This window comes from Fundulus heteroclitus, chromosome 18 (assembly GCF_011125445.2).
Source record: "Fundulus heteroclitus isolate FHET01 chromosome 18, MU-UCD_Fhet_4.1, whole genome shotgun sequence".
Taxonomy (NCBI): domain Eukaryota; kingdom Metazoa; phylum Chordata; class Actinopteri; order Cyprinodontiformes; family Fundulidae; genus Fundulus; species Fundulus heteroclitus.
In genome coordinates this window covers 25,496,565-25,519,438 of record NC_046378.1, presented here as the reverse complement: position 1 = coordinate 25,519,438, position 22,874 = coordinate 25,496,565, and the positions used below count along the sequence as shown (strand labels likewise).

The 22,874-nt window shown below is 37.8% G+C and overlaps 2 protein-coding genes across 10 annotated transcripts in view; both read left to right on the top strand.

The window, feature by feature from the left end:
* plch1 (phospholipase C, eta 1) overlaps positions 1-7,128 on the top strand; it is an 87,532-nt gene extending 80,404 nt beyond the window's left edge. For 4 of the 9 annotated variants that reach the window (XM_036149615.1, XM_036149616.1, XM_036149614.1 and 1 more), the window contains 2 exons: positions 1,270-1,660; positions 3,126-7,128. In XM_036149615.1, coding sequence (XP_036005508.1) covers positions 1,270-1,660; positions 3,126-5,770 — 3,036 coding nt within the window. In that variant the 3' untranslated portion in view covers positions 5,771-7,128. Of the gene's footprint in view, positions 1-1,269 lie in introns of all 9 variants that reach the window. The other 5 variants (XM_036149620.1, XM_036149618.1, XR_004933199.1 and 2 more) reach the window with 5 other exon arrangements.
* Positions 7,129-14,770: 7,642 nt separating this feature from the next.
* Positions 14,771-22,552, top strand: LOC105939713 (extracellular calcium-sensing receptor). Its single transcript, XM_012881982.3, has 12 exons — positions 14,771-14,878; positions 15,015-15,308; positions 16,197-16,426; positions 16,532-16,623; positions 16,797-16,976; positions 17,344-17,532; positions 17,636-18,094; positions 19,158-19,367; positions 19,463-19,586; positions 19,666-19,859; positions 19,950-20,231; positions 21,710-22,552. The coding sequence occupies exons 2-12, from the start codon at positions 15,043-15,045 to the stop codon at positions 22,133-22,135; spliced, it is 2,652 nt and encodes an 883-aa protein (XP_012737436.3). The 5' UTR covers positions 14,771-14,878; positions 15,015-15,042; the 3' UTR covers positions 22,136-22,552.
* The last annotated feature ends 322 nt before the right edge of the window (positions 22,553-22,874 follow it).

Sequence of the window (22,874 nt, the reverse complement as noted above, 5' to 3'; positions counted from 1 at the left end):
ATGAGTTTGCCCCCTTGAAATAGTGTATGGGAATCTAGAGAACATTTATTGATGACATATTTTAGGCAACCTTTGAAATCTCTAATTTACTAAGCACTCTCCTAATTCAATGGTGGTGATACAAAACACCCTAAAATTTGGCTTTAACTCCCTACATACTGGTTACAAGCTCAAATAATATTTTGCAGTAATTTCTGGGGAGCGACAGTTTCCCACTTTTTCCAAGTTTAAGGCTGATCTTGATTGACATCTTTTCAAAAATAAAGGCATACATTTGTCATCTTTATAGGATGCCATGTGTCCAAATATTCAAACAAAATATGAAAACTTAACTGTTGACATAACGGAGAACAATCAAGCATATTTTACTGGATAAGTTATCAAAGATATATACGTTTTTACAAACAAAACAGCATACAAATGCTAATGTTCCAACTTGATATTACAAGTGAACAAAATATAAAATGGGAAATATTGCTGTATGTAATTTCAAACAAACACAGATTTGAGATCTGCCAAATACCTGACATCTCATCTCATTTGAAAATAAATCAGCATGGGATCAGCCCTATTTGTGGAAATTCTCATATGTACTGAAGGTGTGCATCAATGAGATGAATCCTGTGTGATGGCTTGATTGAAGCTGTTGACCAGACAGACCATTGGAGGTCTGCACCAGTGGTCAAATATCAGAACTGTTTAGAGAACACTGAGTCATATTTTGGATTAACATTTAGGAGTTTCAATTCCAACACAATTACTTGGTAGGAACTACCGCAAAGGAATAAATAACTGACTGTTGTGCATTTCTGGGGAAAAAAACACTACCCGATCGAAGAAACGACACCTAAATGAACAAACCGGTTCCAGATGCAAAAAAAATTAATCTAGGACCTGGTCTGAAAATCTGGAGTTATAAAAGATTTTTTAAAGCCCGCCAGATTTTAGACTTTTATAACTGTTTACGGCCCTTCGGAAACCCTGATGTCAGTCAACCAACATTTCTGCAATAAAACTCTTTTTTTTTTTTGTCTTATTTGGTTTATAATTATTTGAGAAACTGAATTTTGGGTTTTTATTTAGTTTTATGTTCTAGTAAGGTAATGTAATAATCATGTAAATGAACAGAAATAAAACTTTCTTTGACTTTTTGAATTGAATTATTGAAGTAAGGTATCCTTCAGTGATATTCTAATGTGTTAAGTTACACCTGTGTATATTTTTCGCTGATTTCTTATTTCCTTCCTCTGTCGATGTACCTGTCATCAGAGTCGTCAACTACGGGGTATTCGAGGTTTCTTCAACCGCTCCTCCAAGTCCTCTGTGGACACAAACACCTCTGGTCTTCGGAAGCGCTCCATTAGTGATCACCTCCTGCGGCGAACAGCCAGCGCCCCGGCAAAGGGACGAAAGAAGACAAAGATGGCGCTATCGGAGTCAGTGGCTTCAATATGTGATCATAGGAATGGTGCTGATGCAGGGGCATCAGGAGGAGAAGGGCTTTCAGTGACGGCAGAAGGAGCCGAGAAGCCACTTCAGCCTCGAGCCGCACTTATCCATAGACCCATTTCCATGCCATTAGACAGACTTCTGGAAGGGCAACTCTCAATCTGCTCCCCAGAGAGGGAACAGCATGATGTGGGTGCAGACTCTATCACCGGTGGGTATTTTTTGCTCTATTCCACGTTTAACATTCCTTAGACTAATTCAATACAAACTACCAAGTGAAATTTGTTGTATTCATAATTTGTTGTCTAGCAGAAGTGCAGTAAATTGTGTTAATAATGGCACAATACATATTGTAACACTAATTTACCAGAACTGATTAACATCCAAATTAATTTGAGATGTTTTCTGTATTTTCTTTTCTTCTCCTGCAACAACTACTTGCTAATACCATGTGAGCTGCTAGACCACAGCCTAATATCCATTATAAATTAACATGCTTTTTCTGTCCTATCTTCATTTGTTGTATTTCTTTATAGTAGAGAACTGACTAGGAAATTCCTGCAGGTAATGAGAAATACTATTGTCTGGAGATGACATTGTTCAAAAACTTACAAGCATTGCGTTCACACAGTGTATTTGGTTTGATAATGGTCTGAGAGACATATCGATGTGTCATTTGTTGCCAGTTTACTAAACCAACCCCATCTGACCATTTTCCCATATTTTATATTTGCAAATGAGTCTTCCTATTTTTGTTTTATTTTTTCCAACCTCCTTCTCCATTTTTCAGCTTCCCCTTCGTCGTTGTTCTTGCTGGTCCATTTGCTTGTGTATAGATGTTGCCTTGCAATGGCTGAATTGTTGTTCTTAAATTGTTTGTAAGCTTGATAGTCTGGGTGCTGATCATTTTGTCCCTTTGCCATTTCATACACAGTTTTGGTCTTGAAGTATAGGATCTTTTTGCGCGTGAAAGTTAAAGATTTGCTACCGGAGATTTCGTGCTTGGGAGTCAAAATTTGTATTCAGATGTTCTGTACCAACTTTGTCAACAAACAAAATTTTGCCATTTTCTACTAAAAGTCTAGTGTAAAAAAACAATAGATGGTAACTAACTACACTGCAGGGTACCGAATAAAGTAGAAAATTATTACTATTTATCTCCAATTTGCTATATAAGTTCAGTCCATTTACCATTTATCTTGGGGAAATTATTGGAGGGATATTGCTCAATATTTATTTGCTTTGATCAGTGGTCAAAATCTGTCACATTTCATTAAAGCTAATTGAACCATACAAGGATTAGAACCACTAGCAACTGATAATCGGCGGAAAAATATCAATTTTCGTAAAATATTTCAAAATGATATACAATTAAAAATGAGATTTAAGCACTTTTTAAAAATTGTGCCTTATTTTTTGTTAATTTCTAAAGTTCATTAAATTACATAACTAACAAGAGGTATAAACTACTAAGCAATAGTTAATAATATGGGTATGAAATGTTTTGGTTATGGTTACGAGATGGACAAAATGGGACAAAATGACAACTTGTCTTTACAAAATCTTGGTTCGAACAACTGAAGCGGCTAATTGAGCTGGAACCTTGAGTTATGTATCCAGTGTAAAATTTTAGCCCATCTTCATTGAGCTTTGTATTTCCTTTTCTGTGTCCACAGGAACTTCTCGATTCGACAGGCCCAGGTCTTCCTCCGTGGTTTTCATTGAACCCCGGTTTTCTGTTAAATCAGACATCTCTACCCCTTCAAAAACAAACAGAAAGAAAGAATGGGATCAGCTCAATGAGACTTCCTATCTGGTTATTGGTGGAAAGGAAGACATATATATCAATTACCAGTCAGAACAAAGCAAGTCAAATAATTTCCTCAAAGAAACAGAGAAAACTTCCTCCATGTTGCTTTCAACAAACAACAAGACAACATTAGATAAACCAGAAACATCATCAAATAGTACAACATTCACAGTTGCACCTTCAGTCTCCTCCTCCTCCTCAGCCCCTTCATCAATGGCAACAGTTTCTGGAACAAACTATGTTCTGAAAAGTCCTAGCTCTTTACATGATAGCACTATCTCCAGACTCATTGATGCTGTATCTTTGGGCAATGAACAAGACACATGTTGCTCTGTTTCTGCTCTTATTGATCAGTTTGAGATGACTGTTGACCAAAAGAATCCAACTACATCATCTCAGAACATCACTCCATCCCAGACTTTAAACCTTAGGCCCACCTCACCTAAGTCCCAAGAAAATTTAAGGTCTCCTCTCTTAGCCAAAATGGCGTCTCCTCAAAAGAAACTCTTGATGTATCCCCAAAAGGCAAATAATGTAAGTAGTAAAAGTTCCTCACCCAATAAGATTTCCCAGGCAGATAAACCTGCTCTAGCTCTCATCTCTAGCCCAGAAACCGCTGATCTTGAAGAGGTCTACACTATTCTGGACGAGGAAGTTTTGACACCCGTGTCTGTGTACAACCTAAAGAAGCAGACAGTTCATGTTCAGGCAGATACTACAGAAAGCACTCCTTCAAGCAGTCTGGCATCCTCGCCGGTGAAATCAACTCACATCCTAGGGAAAGGAAGCAGTTTGGGCTGGAATGGTGTGAATGAAATGTGGGGTGACAGTGAAATTGTTTTAGATCAAGAGGAGAGAGTGTATGAGGAGGTGGGAGATGCTCCAGATGCAACCCCTAAAACAGAACAGGGTCCTTCTAAAAGGTACACAAGCTCCTACTCCAGAGACTCTGTTCAGATTCTCCACTGTTCAACTGGAGAGTCTTTTACAGAAGTGGAGCTAAATGTTGATGAAGATCCATTGGGGATTATGCCAAACCACAGTAAACAGTGGGGTAGGTTTTCAAGTCCCGTTAAACACCAAGCTATTTACCAAAATCATGACTTCACTCCTAGCTACTCGCAACCCACACATGATTCTTCAAATCCTCAACCACAGTATACAACACAATCACAGTTTTCATTCCCAGTGAATAACCAATCCCTCCAAATGACCATTCATCACAAACAAAACAACTCAAAACTTCCACGCTGCCAGAGATATGTGAACTCTGGACCCCTAGTCCCCAGTCCTCTTCGTCAGAATAGCTACCCCATGCCTCAGAGCAACTTTGAGGTATTTAACAACAGCCAAACGTCTGACTTAAGGAGCTGTAGTTCAACCCCAATATTCAACGGGTCTCACCAACACAGACCAGAAAACAGTCAGATTTATCAAGAGAAAGGAGGCTTCTACAATGGTTTTTCCTCAGCCGAAAGCCTCTCAAGTCAATATGCTGTATCTCAGAACAGGTCTAGACACAGAGCTCTATACTCTCCTTCTTCTGAATGTGAAGCATTGTATAGCCAACTGGACTATGGTAGCATTATGCCCTCATCAGAGTCTGTAACTTCTCAAAACATCCAACTACATAGCCAAGTTCAAACACACTCTATACAGACTGGGAAAAATAAGACCAACCTCACTGATAACAGACACCATCAACAATCCAAAGTCAGAGATTCACTGCAATCAAATTTAAGGCCTTCATCAGCTTATCTCCAGTCTTCTATCACAGATTCCACAGCCTTTAACCCATGCAAGTCTAAGTCACTCGGAGACTTGACATCTGAAGACATTTCATGCAACTTTCAAAGCAAATACAACATAATTAGTCGCAGTTTCATTACTCCTCACACATCACGTCAAAAGCCTATAGGTACGACAAGCAAACACACTTTGCACGCAAAGTCTTGCGATCCACTTACAGAGCAGCTACGCAAACTGGTTAGCTTGGAGTTAGATGATGGTTTCAGAGAAAGACCCCAGTACCCTCAATTGCTACAAGAACCAAAGATCCAACCGACAGAACCCCAAGAAACAAGTATAGCTCAAATTGCTCCAAGTGATCTAGATGATTCCCCTCCACCAATGCTTACCCGCCGCCTGTCTTCTCGAAGCCAAAGCCGAGTGCGCCACATCAACAGTCGTGCCCGCGAGAGACAACAAGAAGCCCTAAAAGCTCGGCCAGGGGTGGTGATCAGTAGTGGTGACAGCATTGGTGGAGTGGTACGGAGAAATAAACCATCCCTGCAAAATCAACCTCCTAACAGACACTCTACTGGCTCATACATAGCAGGCTACCTTGATGAGCTGGAGGACAGAGGACTCCCCGAAGGAGCCTGCACTTCAGTACATTATGGCAATGTGGACCATTTTCGAGATCAGTACTATACAGATGATTCTCTCCCTCTTGGAAACACTTCTTATTCCGAATCGGAACCGGAAGTCTACTTTCTGCTTAGGTTGTAGCTCTGACTATATCATGGCATGGAGTAAAGGACAAATTACTTAACTCTCTTTAGATTCAGTTAGACCAAAAGCAAGATGACAATTACAATGAAATATTGCACTTGTTTTATTGACATGTCTGGGCTGTAAGTAGTCTACAACAAAGGTCTTCAACCCTGAGTCCTCAGGACCCCATGTCCTACATGTTTTAGAATTGTCTCTGTTCCAGCACAACTAAAGGAAATGATTGCATTACCTCCTCAGCAGCCAGAGAGGGCTATAGAGGCATGTTAATCACCCATTTATTTAAGTCAGGTGTTTAGGGATAGGGAAATACCTAAAAGATGGAGGATGATGGGTCCAAAGGGCCATGGTTGAAGAACTCTGGTTTACAATATACTGTAAGTAAAACATTGCATATAATCCATGGTTGGACCTGAAAGCATGAAATGTCCACCTGTATGAAATGTCCACTTTTCTGTCAGGAATGGTGTTTTGGCTGTGTGTTGTCTATATTATCCCTGATGTATAAATGTACTTGAGAACGTCGAGTCCCTTCAAATGGCTTCCTGGATGGATTGTAAAAATTCTTGTCATCATTGTCCTTGTGTTGTACTGTCCAATATATGTACAATGACAATGAAGCAAAAAAAAAGGAAAAAAAGCAGAGAAATAATGTCTTTCTTTGCATCATTTGAATGTGTAGAATAATGAAGCGGCTACTTTTAATAGATGGGGTTTATCTTTTCATCTATGAAATGTAAGTCTTCCCCCTCTTTTTAGTGGCATTTGCTTATCTGTGTTGTTTGTAAATACCCGTGATATTATTTTTCATTTGAGGTCAGTTTTAGCTGAGAATAACTCTGAACTTTACACCTATGTTTGTGCATGTTACATGTGAACATGTCAAGCATGACTATGCACTAGTTTATACGGTAGATGTTGGATTACCCAAACACATTTGCACAGAGCAAACAGAGGTTAAAGGCATGTTTGTATTGGGTGCAATACAGTACATCAACTTCTGTGCTTGGACTTGTTACTCTTGATAACCTGTAGAATTTGATGGCAAAAAAATCTAAGAATTGGAATTTAAAGGTTTTTATTTTTATAATTGCTTTGATACAGACAGTGAAAATACTATTGTTCTTTCTGGTTATTTTGTTTTGTATAACTTAAGAGTCTCAGCAAAGAAAGAGATAAATACACAGAGTCAACATAGGGAGGAAAAGACAGCTATGCTGTTGGTTTGTTTTCTTTTGAAAAAAAAAAATGTTTCAGTATTATACCACACTTTCTTTCTTTGTATTGTTGCTCACTCCAGAACTGTGAGGATTTTTCCTATCAATGCAATAAAATATATAAATAATTGGTTTGAACAAATTGTGTGTATATTTTTCTTTACTAAACCATATTGTGCAGTAGATTTATTAAGCAGGTAAAATTAACAAATAGACAAAAAGTATACAAGTCCTTTGTAATTTTGCCATTGTTTCATCATCACATTGCAGGTTACCAATGCTCACAAGCAGAGTTAAATTATGTATTAGCAAAACTGATTGATACAAAAAGCAGAATAACAGTTTTCTGTTCCAGTGGTTAAAGTTTTATAAATACAAATACACAATAATGTTATAATTGTTCTAGACAATAAAATAAAAGGTGATTTGTGAGGTTAACATCAGTGTTGCCAAATTAGGCGGGTTTCTTCCCAATTTGACTTTTAGTGAACATATTGGGCTGGAAAAATGGCTTTGGGTGAGTTTTTAAGTTTGGGCTGGTTTTCACAACATCTGATGGGTTTTAAGGAAGTTTGATAGGAAGATTCTATCAAAAATAATAGTCATTTCGTGCTGGAAAGTAAATAAGTTGCATAATGTAATAAATTGCCTTTTCCTTGGACTTATTTTATTAGCTCCTTTATTTTGAAATGTTTATAATATGTCAAATCTGACATCATGAACTGTTAATAGTCATTGGCAATGTCAATTGTAAACACCCCAAATTGGGATTAAGACTAGAATGATCTATATTCTGACTGAGAGAGAGAAATAATCCTGATATTAATTTGGATTTACAGCCCATGTAGGTAGGCTATTGATAACTTTTTTTCCCCTTGGTATGACAATGTGATTGGGAAAGTGATTTTTGTGTATAGCCTATTTTGTTGCCTATTGCACACTTTGTGGAGATACACGACGTGCAACATATTTTTTATTGTTTTACTGTTGTTTGCTAATGGCGTGTTCTTTATTATGTGTGTAATAGTAATAGTTATGTGCTTTTAACATGAGTTTAAGAAAGGTTGAGACTTGGGCTGTTTTTTTTTTTAGAGTTGGGTGGGTATTACATTGTGTTTGGGCTGGAGAGTGTGCCTACACTGATCTGGTATAATATTGTAACCTGCCTCATAACCTGAAACAGCCCTGTTCTGCTGACGTGTGAACTCCACTAGACCTTTGTTGTTATGTTGTGGGATCTGGCACCAAGATTTCAGTAACAGGTCCTTTAAAGCCTGTAAGTTGCAATGTTGGAACTAAATGGATTGGACTTGTCTGCCTAGGACATCGCTAGATTCCAAATTGGACTGAGATTTTGGGCATTTGGAGGTTAAGTCAACACTCTACATAATACATACTAAGGTAGGTGGTAACTGTAAACATTCAAGTGGATGAGATGACTAAGTTTTTCAGCAGAACATATCTCAAAGTATCAAAGAGCCTTTCCTTGTTCCCCAGTGCACCCTGGTGCTGTGACCTAAGTGAATCCTCAAAGCAAGTCCCCTTCTACCAGATCCAGTTCTAGTGCTCACACACCTGCTGTTTCATGGACAGGAATGGCCAATGGCTTTGGAGCCCAGTTAATGACTAGCGTTCATGATGACCAGCTTCTTACTATATTTCTACCACTGACTTTTGTGCAGCTGTAACAAAAAAGACAGTTTTGTGTACCATTATCGACAGCTGACTCCATCATGTACATTCAGTGCATATATTAGAGTAGCATTCTATTAAAAAAAATATTAAAATAAATATGAAACTGAAAATTATCATCAAAACACCCCTGTTCAATTAGTTACACCCCATTTGCTTTTTCTCTAGGTGCCAATTACCATAAAGAGTGAGAGACTGCGATTGTCGGTTCATGAGGGAATCAGCTGTAAATCTGATATGGAAAATATCTTATCAGAGTCAATTGGAGTCTTTGCAGCATTTAAATGACTTTCTCTTAAATGCCTTGCCAGCTGGGCGTTCTGCATTTATGAATCCTTGGAGAATACTCTGACTAAAGCGTCCAGGTTTTACCTGCTAACTAAGAAAAGCAGATCAAGCTTCATATCTGTTTGCTTTTGAGGGTGTTATTTTTAAAAATCTGTGGTATATAGTTTTTCAACATGTCCAAAATAGAAATCATCTATACAAAACCTTTCATCTATCCATCCATTGTCTAAAGTACATCCACTTATCCCTACTGGATCGGAGGGAGGGCTGGTGCCTATTTCCAGCAATTGCTGGACAAGAAGCAGGGTATATCCTGGCTAGGTCACCTGGCAATCACTGGGCTGCTGGAAGCCAACATGGGGGAACATTTTTGCAGCAGCATTTTTAAGTGCACACTTTGATAAAATCTTCAAGTTACCCTAAAGGGTCCTAATCACGTATCTGGACTTTATGAATTTCTTTGCCAGTAGCTCGCTCTGTATGCATACAAAGATTTACCAGTTAAATTATCATGTCCTGTTGGCTTGTTATATTTTATTTCTTTTACACTTTAATTTGTTTGTTTTTTGCTTGTTTTTTGCTTGATTTATTAGTATATCAATCGCTTTTATGTATATTTACAATAATAAGACCACATGACCGGCGGTATGATATAGCGCATGCATGCCAAGAGTAAACAAGGAGAAACAATGGAGCACATAGATGTTTATCCAACGTTATAATGATGTTATGATGTATAAGTACAATCATAAGTATTATGTTCATTCTTACCTGGGAAAGATAATGCCAGTAGATCTGGTTGTACTGTAAATTGGTACAATTATGCGTAGCACATGAATGAGTTATTTTATCTGAATCACTCCTTTATGCCACTTCCAAAATGGCGGCAGCGTTCACTGAGGCATCTGCAAATATATGTCTGTGATGAAGCCAGCGGAGGTACGAAAAGAAAGCAGTTAAGTGACCCTAACCCTTTAGATTGGATTGGTCTTTGACCACACAGCTCTGTCACTTTGCTGCGAGGCATTGCAGGATGGTCTACAAGCTCTTACACTAGCTGTGTCAACTGTCGGCATCTTTCATCTGATATTTCCGGTACCGGAACAAAGTTATTTTCAGACTCAAAAAGGATTGATGAAAACAGTATCAGGATGAACGTTTGGTGTATATTGTTTTATTCGAAGATTAATGTTTTTTTTGTGCGTTTTCTTTTCATGGTCAAAAGAACCAAAGATCCCATTTAATGTTAATGTCTATACACCTTTTTTCATTGTTTATTTTAATTTTACAAACAATACATCTAATTTTAAATGTATTACGGAAGAAAGATTTCTTTTCAGTAATCAAAGACATCAAATATTTGCATAGAGAGAGGTTATATTAATATAACATCCCTACACTAGATCTTCACATTATTTTATTGATAACTATTCAATCTAACGTGGATCTTCATCAGGTTCAAAGCATGAGACATCCACATAAATAAGTTTCACTTGTGGAAATGTGACATGTACAAGTGCAGTAAAAATGCAGTAATCGTGTTTTATTCAGATTTGACCAACATTCTGTTTCCTGTCCTACACTTTCTATGTACAGCAGAAAATTAATGCTGCACATCACTATCACATAAAGTTATCATTAAAGTCTGTATTCATTATACTATTCCCTTTCTTTCCTTTATGTTTTGGTCAACAACAACAATTAACAACACTGGCAATAACACTGGACTCAGATATGGTATAATGCTGTTTTTCTCAAATTATACATGTGAAGAAAGAGAAAAAAGGAGCTCATATATTAATTAAAATAGTTTTTATATGAAAATGCTTATACTTTTTCTAACATAATACAACTAACTGTTTATGACAATGTAAATAGGTATACCTGTTTTTTGAAGGTTGAGAAAAAGATCCAGAACTCATCATTTAAAAATAGTGACACAACTTCCCGTATTAAATGGTTTCAAATTAGTGGAAACTTTGCTTCATTGCATGTTCACCATTCTGCACAATTTATGAATGGAAATATCACAACAATATATAGATTCTGGCATGTCCTAATCTTTCAGGTCAACTTGACTACCATGATTTGTCTAAATATGGTCAAAATCTACACAATTCGTTGTTATTGTATGCCCCGTAGAACAATTAGAAATAAACAAATATATGACTGTCAAACAGAAACATCTATGTATCTTCTCATTTAATGTTTCCACTCTTCTTATGTTAAGCTGAGACATAATAGATTAATTAGTTCTAAAAGTTTTTTTTTTTTATTTCTTCTTTGATGACCCAAAATGTATGTTTTTTGCAATGGTATATGTGACATTAATTACACTTTCAGAATATGTTTAAAAATAATGTCATGTCACTTTTCTACGAACAATAAAAACAACAAAACAAACATGCACCAGTTGTTTTTCCCCTCTGTGGCGCCTCACTGTAATTGTATAATTGGATGTAATTGTGTGTGAAATGAACGATAATTAGCATTATGAGTTGCACACCTGCGGCTCAGCAGCACCTTCTACCCACTTAGTGTTTAACTTTCTCTTCAGAAACATACAGTTGCTTTCTACTGAATTTATTATTTTAAGGTACACTTAGGGAGCCATATAAAGATAAATTACAAAGGGTAGAAATATGTGATTCTTTTAACTTTAATAAAAAAGAATATATCATAATTAATATGAAATATGCAGTCCTTGGAAGCCCAACTGGATAAACTGATGTAGGAGAAGAGAGAAAGTGAATGTTTGAACAACATTATTTGTTGACTATTGACACTGACCTCTTCAATTATGTCTTGCAGTGGGTAATAGAGGGCATGTCTAGCCACACACAGCTGTCTTTGGACAGATGGTCATCTAAAGTTGCATCAACAGAAGCTGCAAAAAAAGGCATACAAGGAAGAGTATTTCCTACCTGCTAAGCTGTACCAGCTAAGATGGCAAAACAGATGGCATAAAGTGACAACACCATTGGTTTTATCAGTGGCGGTAACACATCCTGTCTGAATCACAGGAGGCAGAGGTACTTTGTTTGATTTAGCTTTGTCATCTTTTGTAATACTGGGGTGTAGAATATATTTTGAGGCAGGATGCATGTTGCGCATTGGACATTAAGTCATTGAGTCTTTATAACACAGCACACACTTGTTGACGTCTCTGATGAAGACGTGTCAAACGCCGTAAAAAGAATAAATCTTTTTGTTATTTTGGAGTAGTATAAGCTCACTCAGCAATCTAAGAAAAAAAATCCTTTACTTTATACACATTTATTAAGTAGGGAAGGAAAATTCATGTAAAGAATATATTGTTTATTACATACCATCTGTGTCACGGTTACCACTATTCCTAGAACCACCACATTGACGCCACATCCAGCAAACCGACATTGAGACAAGTGGGTCTTTCACTTAGCTTTAACAAACACCAACAGAACCCGCCTGACTGATGTCCTGAGAGAGGTTATTCCCTGTTATTTATTGTCAATAGTCTGTTTTTGCCTTGTAAATAGTTACATCTACATATAAGTTTTGTCTGCGACAGACTGGCGACCTGTCCAGGGTGTTCACCGCCTCTCGCACAGTGAACGCTGGAGATAGGCACCAGCACCCCTCGCGACCCCATGAGGGATAAGCGAGTCAGAAAATGGATGGATGGATATAAGTTTTGTAAATTTTTAAATCACCCTACTCAGTTGAACACATCTTTAATTTCTTGATTATGATATTTTAATAACTTTTTGATTCATAATGTTATGTTTTGGTATTTCATTGTACATTTCATTATTGTTTTATTAATTTTCATCAAACTTAGTTTTATTTATTGTTGTATCCTTTATCCACCTGAGATATGATCGTTGTAAAGCACTTTGGTCAGCTGAGGTTGTTGTAAATGTGCTATATAAATAATTACCTTATCTCATAAAGTTTTCTTTGCTACTGGTACAACTGAATCTACCCACTGTAGGACAGTGAAGGGTTTATCTGTTCTATTGTAAGAAGTGCAATAAAACAAATCTAACAGCATACATTTAATAATTTATACTTTGAGTTTTCAGGTTGATCAAAGTGTAAATGACATTTTATTTTGTAATCGATTACTTCATGTTTTATTGGGGAATAAATATGAATTGACACAGGGGATATCTGTTTTTAGTCGTTGAAAAACGGAAATGCACACATTTCTTCATTGTGAAAAATGGTTTCAAAAAAATAACTAAATACTTTAACTGGTCCACATCTCCAGTCAGAGCAACGAATAAAATGTTTGAAACAACTGGAACTGTGATTAACAAAGCTGGACTAGGATTAATAGTAAATCGTTGTGGTGGGTACTGTAATAAAACTCAATATTACATTGAGAAAGCATTCCCTATTGCAGCTATACCTGAGTTCTGACAGTGTTTTCAATTTTCATTCTTCCTCTTAATTTTGCAAAACTGGGGCTGGGCAGCAGAGGAGCCCAACTTGTCCTAGATGCCACAGGGCGACAGGTGGGGCATGCTAGGCTCTGGATGACTTTTTTTCTTATTCACTTAACTTCAGTTAAATTCAGCTCATTTATGGTAACTCAGTCTACAAACGTCATCTTATGGGACTTTATAGAGAAGGTTAAGCAAATATGAACCTCAAACTTCCACTAACTTTAGTTTACAGAGCAATGCCTATAATCTGAAAGTCTGCATGGCAAAGAAACTATAGATCTAGGAAAATCGATTCATGCATTTATCAAAACAAAGTCGTGCAGGTGAGTGTTCAGTCATCAGCTTTTGACCTTAAGGTGAAGGGTAATTGGATTATGCAGCAGTACAATAAACCAAAGCACCCATTAAGTCCACATCTGAATGGTAAAAGAAAGAAAAAGTTTTGGAGAGGTCTAATCAAATTTCACTCTTAAATCTGATTTAAATGACGTGGCATGACCTTAAACTGGCAGTTTATACTTGAAAGCCCTCCAGCTTAACTGAAGTACAACAATTCTGCAAAAAAGAGGGTCAAAATTCCTCTAGTGATGTCAAAGATTCATTGCCAAATAGCCAAATAACACTTGAGGTGGCCGCCTGGAGTTGCTAAACCAGTTATTGGCTTCGTGAGCGATACCTTTCTCACATAGTGCCAGATTGATTTAAATAAATACATAAAATCATAATTTGAAAGCATCTTTTTTATTAACTCTGGTTATTTCTGCCTGACACAAAAATTTATTTGAGGACCAGAAATGTGTAAGTGGAGCAACAAATGCAAAAACTGATAATAATCCTAAAGGGGAATATACTTCTTTACAGCAATATGTGTATTTTTCAGAAAAAGTTGCTCTCACAAATCAACATCTCCATTTAGGGATTTTGAAAAATAAAACTCTAACAAAAATTTTTACCCTGCCAAGATCTCATTAGACTGTTTCAGGCCCTAAAATGCTAATAATGCAAGATGCTGGATTCCAAGTCTAAATGGATGTTTTTGGGGGTATTATTTCAGTGGGTTGGGTGTTCTGTGGCTTCATGACTTGTTACTTGAATTAAGTAAAATAAAGAAACACATAGGCACATATAAGAGAAAGTAGGGACATTTTTTATGGGTGGTGGTTTTGTGGAATTACATTAAGGTTATCGCAATTAAACATTTCTTATTCTAATTAACAAAATGCTTTGTATATAATTACTCTGCAACCTTTCTGTCACACAGCAGCCCCTCCCATCACTGCTCTGTCTTTACCTTTGAGAGAGAGATAATTCGATGAAGCATCATCTTGTTTACCGTGACTCCACTATGAGCTTCAATCATAAATATCTAGGAGACTGTCTCTGCAGCGCAGAGCAGGAAAGATGGTGTTTCATGACTTAGATAGTTTGCTGGGACTTGGTGAATGCTTTATATGTTGAGGACATTTTTTAAAAATCTGGTTAGTTTGTAAGCATGCTTTAATTTTTTTAATGTTGTTTAAAGCTGAAAAAAATCATGCAGTTATTTTTTTTCTGAAACTGCACATCTTTTTTCTCTGTTTTGTTTTTGAACATATTTAATGTTACATCTTGTAGATATTTAGTGTCCAGACCAGCAGCATCCATGTCCTTGCTGTCCCAGCTCATCACCCGGTGGACTCTCTCTGCTCTGTCCTTGCTTCTTGTGTGGCTTGTGGGAAGACCGCTGGGTCTCGGGGTGGGCATAAAGATGGCCCAGACCCTGAATTGTTACCGGTGGGGCACACCCAGCGACAGGGGGTTGTTTGAGGACGGGGATGTGATCTTCGGCGGGCTGTTTAGCCTTCGTTACATGCCTCCTGCTAAGGACTATAGATTCACTCAGCAGCCAGACAACAAACCTTGCACAGGGTAAGAACTCACTACTTAGTGTTGGCACTCTAATTCACATGCTGATCTTGATTAGTTACCTGTTTATTACATCTTATTATGTTATTACTTTTTTTGTATCCAGGATCTTGCAAAGGTATTAAAACCTCTCAAAGTTTTTCAATGTTATTGCACAACAACCACTAACTTCAATGTGTTGCACAATGATTTTATCTTACAACCAACAAAAGTGGTGCATATTTGTGAAGGAGAATGAGAACACCAAATGGTTTTAAAAGGTTTTACAACTACAATCAGAAAATTGTGATGTACAGTTGTATTCAGCAGTGTTGGGCCAATCCATTGTAGAATCATGTTTCACTGCAATTAAACCTGTTTTGAGCAAAGCCTCTGCCAACCTTGCATGCATAGAAACTAAGATTTTGTGTTATTCTTCCTTTTAAAATGGCTCAAGCTCAGCCAGATTGCAACGACATAGTGTGTATATATAAATTTTCAGCTTTAGCCAAAAATGTGATCTGGTTTCAATCTGATCTATAACATGAATATGATTTTATCTAAGTAATTTCATTGCTATATGTTTGAGGTCATTGTCGTTGTAAACCTCCACTGCAGTCTTGATTGTGCGACCATCGTTTTCTTCCAGCTTCACGTGCTTTGCTGACAAAAAGCATCCACACAGCATACAGCTGTTATCTCCATTTTTTTATGATGGAATGTATGTTTTTGAGGTAATATGTAAAGCTGGTTTTGCTGTCAATTAAATGGCTTGTTGCAAACTTTAAAGATGAAAAACTTTAAGGGGTATTAATGCTTTGTCAAGTCACAATATTTGCATTTTTTTCAGTATGGTAATGGTTTTGAAATTGAATAACATTTTCTTTGACCACATCTCTCCCGTGCCTCTAGTTTACAAAATCTACCATTACAGTACATCTATGCTATGGTGTTTGCTCTGGAGGAAATCAACCACAGCTCCACTTTACTGCCAGGTGTGAAGCTGGGCCATCACATTCATGATAGCTGTGCCCTCCCTGCTTGGGCTCTGCAGGCTGCATTGTCAATGGTTGGTGGAGACACCCAGAGCTGTAATTCGGATGCTATATCCGAGGAGGAATTAGGAGCCGGATCAGGCAAAGGTTTCAAATTGTTCTGCGTGTACTCTTCTTTACTGTCTTTGGAACGGAATGACACACTGTTTTAATGCAAACGTTTACATATAGTGCATCTTGTAATGTTATCAGGTGATCGGCCTGTGCCTTTGATCATTGGTGGTTCCTCTTCTATAACAGCCCAGATATTGTCCAGACTCTTGGGACCCCTTTCTGTTCCTCTTGTAAGTTCACTGATGTAAATATCACTACCATTTTCAATGCATCTGCTTTGTGCGCCATATCTTTGTTTCTTATGTGAACTTGCTGCCATTACTGTTCAGACTTTATGTTAAATTATGCAAAGAAAAAAAAAGAAACATCTTTTCTCTGTTTTGTTTTTGTTTTTTGCATTTAGGTAAGCTACACAGCTAGTTCCCCAAGTTTAAGTGACAGGCAACAATATCGCAATTTCTTCCGAACCATGGCCAGTGATATATATCAAGCACGTGCTATTGCTCAACTCGCTATAAAGTTTAACTGGACCTGGATTGGAGCAGTGGTGGCAAACAATGATTATGGCCTCATGGCAGTGAAGGTTGTTCCATTTTATAAATTTGTTGTTGCAAAAACAGTATTTTAAACATCTTTAACATGGACTGTGCATTGTATTGCAAAAAATAAGGCAGAATATGTGCAAGAAAGGACTGCTTGAATGAAATTTTGTAAGCTTTTATGTTACACACAATAGGGGCTTTAGGAATTGACACTGCATTCGGACAAGATATTTAGTCAGTGGGCTGAAGGTTACAAAAAATGAGCTGAAGCATTGTAATGACAAATGGGAAAGAGTAAATGTGATATTTCCATCCCAATATTAAACATCAACATCACTGGTACATTATTTAATATTCTGTAGCCCTAATTAGTTCATTTCTAATCTTCAATTTTTCGCTACTTATCAGGTAATTCAGGAGGAAATTCAAGAGTCAAGGGTGTGCTTGGCATTTGTGGAGACCCTCCAAAGGGAAAACATCGTAAGTGATGCCAGACGAGCAGCACTTGCCATTCAAGCTTCAACTGCGAAGGTGATTTTGATCTTCACCTGGTATACAGACGTGATGGAACTGTTCAAACAACTTGAGAAGTTGAATGTAAGAAACAGAAAATGTTTATAGCAGCTAAAAAAAAGAAAGCATTTATTACTGATTAAGTATTTTTAACCTGCCTTTAATTGTGCTTTCTTGGTATTTCAAGGTGACTGACAGACAATTTCTGGCAAGTGAGGCTTGGAGCACCAGTAGTGATCTTCGCCAGAGTACTTTCTCACGTAGAGTCGCAAGTGGTGTTCTTGGTGTGGCCATCCGAAGTTCCCCACTGCCTGGATTTGAAACTTATCTTCGTAATTTAAATCCATCGCGTCGCCGAAATGATCAGTTCTTAAAGGAATTTTGGGAAGAGGAGTTTGGATGTAGTCCTGGAACTACGACGGCTCCTCTTTTTGCGTCTCTTCCCCCCTGCAATGGCACAGAGAGCCTGTGGGCTGTAAATAATGTCTTCACTGACACGTCCCAGCTACGGGTGACATACAACGTCTATCTTGCAGTCTATGCTGCAGCCCACGCCCTTCACTCCCTACTTTCCTGCCCCAATGTTAACAGCTCTCCTGGACGTAACATCACTTGTTCATTTAGGAGTCCAGTGAAGCCCATTGAGGTAAAGACCTTTATGCATGTTTCAGACATTTGTGAAATGTGTTTTAGAATGCAGCACATCTTTTAAAGAGCACGTGCCACGATGGTTTACAACTTTTCCTTACCAACTTGTTATCCATGATAGTTCTATTTATTTTCTCGTTATAACCGATAATTAGGTAAAAAGAAATGTCCGAGGAAAGTGAGCCAAGGGAACTGAGAACACAGTTGAAAGTTGCCAAAGACTAACATAATCTCCACACATAACAGAAGTAGTGTGTGGGGGTTTGTGTTGTAGAACCCTTAAACAGGATGAAAAACCAGCAGTTAGGGGGAGGACCATATAGATGAAAGAAAAAGGCAACAACAGACTTCATCAGTTCTCCAGAGTTCTGAATGTTTTTCATTCCCTTTTAATTTCCCTCACAAAAAATGTATACTATCAGCTCACCAGTACAGATTCTGATACTGGTTCCCTTTATCACAGGACAGGCAGAGATACGGTTTTGGAGAAACCCATCTTGACAAAGAAGAAGAAGAAAAAAAACTCTCCTCAACTACTCTGCAATCCTGCTTAAAAATGTAGAGATGCTACCACTATTTCAATTTCTTTGATGTTATAAAAGAGAACGGAACTTAAGATACACACATATCTACACTGTGTCACCAGTAAATAGTCACACATTCATTTGACATATTTCTTGGAAGAAGTATTTATTGATTATTATTATTTATTGATTATTATTATTATTTTTGTTTGTCAAGAAAACAATGCATTTTGCATATACCGTGAGATATTTCCAGAAACAGTTGTCCGAGACAGGCGGGGTCCAAAAGATTATATCTGTTTCAGAAAATAAAATGTAAAATTATTCAGCCCAAAAAACAGAAACACTGACAAGGCTGATTTTGATTTATTTGTTTCATACATTCAAAATGTCTGAGCTTTCTAGCTCAAAAATACAGAAATATATTCCCTTTGAAGATTTAAAAAAGAATACCAAGCAGTTGCAGGAGTTTAGGAAAAACGTGACCTCTGCAGCGCTTATTTCTATTTGTTTTCTTTCATCTTGTGATGCTTTTAGCTGATGGAGCAGCTCAGCAAAGTGAACTTCACCACACCACAGGGTGAAGTGTTTTATTTCCAAGGCGCCGACATCACAGCAAAGTATGACCTTGTGAACTGGCAGAGCAGCCCAGAGGGACAGGTGAAACTTGTTTTGATTGGTCGTGTGGATGGCTTTGACCTCCACCTTACTGAGTCTGCTATTCAGTGGAGCACAGGGTCCAGCCAGGTAAATCAAATGGGCCAATGGTGATTCAGGTGGACTTTCTATAAAATTGTTTCTTACTTACACTTGGGAATGAGGAGTTGCTAAATCTCGTTCAGGTGCCTGTTTCCGTCTGCAGTGAAGCTTGCCCGCCAGGTACACGGATGGCCACCAGGAAAGGAGAGCCCATCTGCTGTTTTGACTGCATCCCGTGCGCTGACGGAGAGATTAGCAACACAACTGGTGAGGAAGAACTAATTTCAGCCTTTTCTATTACAGTTTCACTGACATGCTCTCCTGTTTCTTTCTTTTCTGTGTCCAGGGTCCACTCAATGTGATCAATGTCCATCTGAGTTCTGGTCCAACGCAGAGCATACCGCCTGTGTCCTTCGCCAGCTGGACTTCCTTTCTTTCAATGAAACTTTGGGCATTACCCTCACAGCAGTTGCTGTTTCTGGTGTCACAGTGACAATTGCTGTGTTTGTGGTGTTCCTTTACTATCGTCAGACACCAATGGTAAGAGAATGGATAGCTGCATCATATATTAAATATTTTAGAGCCAAAAAACTAACCTATGTATGAATGCTTGCTTGTCCCCATGTTCAGGTGCGAGCCAACAACTCAGAGCTCAGCTTTCTGCTACTCCTGTCGCTGAAGCTCTGCTTTCTGTGCTCGCTGGTGTTCATTGGCCGTCCCTCGGTGTGGTCATGTCGCTTCCAGCAGGCAGCCTTTGGGATCAGCTTTGTCCTTTGTGTTTCCTGCCTACAAGTGAAAACAATTGTGGTTCTGGCAGCATTCCGCTCAGCTCGGCCTGGTGCTGGAGCACTTATGAAGTGGTTCGGTCCCGGGCAGCAGAGAGGAAGTGTCTGCTTCTTTACATCCATACAGGTATGACACTGTTTTGACAACCTTGCTTTTACTCTTGTTAGTGTTTTTATATAGAGGCACTCAAAAGTAAACAAGTCCCTGTTAACATGCTAGTTTTTTGTGAGACCTTGATGAGCCAACAGCAGAGATACCGTGGTAAACCATCTTATTCTACATATACTGTTTCCTGTTTTGTAAGTCAACTGAGAAAAATGTTAGAAGTAAGAAAATAAACATTGCAGGATGCATTGGTTCAATTGAATTCAGTTAATTTATATAGTCAAATAATACAGACAGGTTGGTTAAAAAGCTTTCTATCAAGGGAAACCCAGCAGATTGCATCGAGCCATTGACCTGCAGTATTCACTCCTGGATGAGCATGTAGCGACAGTGAACAGTTGCTTGCAATGTGTTGTTGACTTTGCAGCAATACCTCACAATGAGTATGCGTTTAACTGCATTTTGCAGACTCCCTGATAGTGAAGAACAGCAATAGTCAGCCTTGAAGTAAGAAGGACTCTTGGAGGGGATACTTCTTCTTTTGGCAACAATTCGGAGGTGAAAGAAGGAAATCTTGGAAACCTGTTGGATATGGGTCGGAAAAAAACTGCAAGGATTTTGACTTTCTTACCGGAAGTCAATCCAGAAATTGATTGGCTAAGCCGTTTTTTTTTTTTTTTTATCAAAGATGCTGGTCCAAATATAACAACTTCCTTTTATATAAAAATTGTAAGCCTAGTGCTATTCCCTTGATTCAGTTTTCCTGAGATAATATAGTGAACAACTGTATAAAATGCAGCGCTTAGATCTAACAGGACAAGTACAGAAACAAGTCCATTATCTGAGGCAATGAGAATATCATTTGTGAGTTTCATCAGTGCTGTTTCAGTGTTATGATGAGCTCTGAAACCTGACTGAAACACATCTAAAAGATCATTAATGTTTAAATGCTCACACATTTGAGCATTTACACAGTAAATGCAGAAAGTAAAATAGGCACACCATACAACTAATATTAAAAATAAGACAAATTATTTATTTTTTTATTTCCGCTAAAACATTTGTCTGTTGCTTAGCTGAATGTTAGCTTGAATGTGAAAAAGTGTGAAATGATTTGTTATTGTCTAATTTTTTGTCGCCTGAAAATCTAGCAGTATAAAGCGGTTTGTGGACTTCTTAGAGCCAGCGGTAAATTGTTTAAATTTATGTAGCACTTTTCTAGTCATAACAACCGCTCACAGTGTTTCGTGCCAAGGGTACTTTCACCCTCACAAATGTCCACACAGTCAAACACCAATAGGCACATCAGTAGACAACTTGGCTTAAGTGCCTTGCCAAAGGGAAAACTATTACTGTGTGAAAGCTGGAACTGGACCAGCAACTTTTGGGTGGAAGAGCTTCCCAATGAGCCACAGTCACCCAAATAATCTATTATTCATGCTAATCTATAATAACATGGTTAACTTGACCAGTAAAACACTTTTTTTTCCTATTTCTAGGTTATCATCTGTATTATTTGGCTGTCTCTTAGTCCTCCAGAGCCTCAACCCGACTTGGAGATCCCAGGGTTACATGTTACCCTGAAGTGTGCCATGGACTCTGTGGTTGGCTTCTCTCTAGTGCTAGGCTACATTGGCCTCCTGGGCTGCACCAGCCTCCTTTTGGCCTTTCTTGGCAGGAAACTCCCGGACAACTTCAACGAGGCCAAACTGATCACCTTTAGCATGCTGATTTTCTGTGCTGTCTGGGTGGCTTTTGTTCCTGCTTATGTGAGTTCACCTGGAAAATATGCGGTTGCAGTGGAAATTTTTGCCATCCTTGCCTCGAGTTACGGGTTACTCTTCTGCATCTTTGCGCCAAAGTGTTTCATCATTCTTTTGAGACCAGAGAAAAACACTAAGAAGCATCTGATGGCAAGACAGTAATGACTGTCTTGCCCATCAATTTTATGATGAGATGTATTTATTTTATTGCTCGGTTTTAAGTTGATTTTCTTTTTTCAAATGTTGCACAACATTTTTAAATACCTGGAAGAAAATGATTATAATTTAATGTGTATTGTTGATATTTGTTATTTTGGGAAAGAATTGGCTTGCAAAAGGTAATTTCAGTAATGTAAGTAAAACATTTTTTTTCTTATTAATTGTTCAGATTCCTTTAATATAGGTCTGAGTTCCTTGACATAATTCTGTTTCGTTATTTGCTGAAAATTGTTTTTGGCGATCTAAGGAGAACAAGCATCTATAGTAAAACTGTGTAGTGCTGTTCACAGCTGTTATATAGCCTCCAAATGTAATTACATGTATTTGTCATTACCTCACTGAAAAAAAGATTTAAACATTTATATTGCATTGATTTTCATGTCTTTTTTACTTAATCAAAAAATAATAAACAGGCAATGAGATCCACTCGAATATATAATGACAACAACAACAACAATATTTATCTCTTTATTTCAACAGCTACATTTTAGACAAATGGTAAATTTAACCATTTAAATTTAACTAGATTAATGAGTTAGGTTCAGACATGTGAAATACCCTCAAGCAGATCAGGAAATAGTCAGCTACAGACTGCGGGATTTGAAATCTGCTGCTGCCATCTGCTGGTCATATACCAGAACTACTATTTCAGATTTAATAGGGTTAATAGAATTCTTTCTGA

What these genes read in the sequence shown, in the direction of transcription:
- LOC105939713 (XM_012881982.3), top strand. Translation starts at nt 15,043, where the DNA reads ATGTCCTTGCTGTCCCAGCTCATCACCCGGTGGACTCTCTCTGCTCTG. An exon ending in GACAACAAACCTTGCACAGG is followed by an intron (nt 15,309 to 16,196) that starts GTAAGAACTCAC and finishes CCGTGCCTCTAG; the next exon opens with TTTACAAAATCTACCATTAC. An exon ending in GACCCCTTTCTGTTCCTCTT is followed by an intron (nt 16,624 to 16,796) that starts GTAAGTTCACTG and finishes TTTTGCATTTAG; the next exon opens with GTAAGCTACACAGCTAGTTC.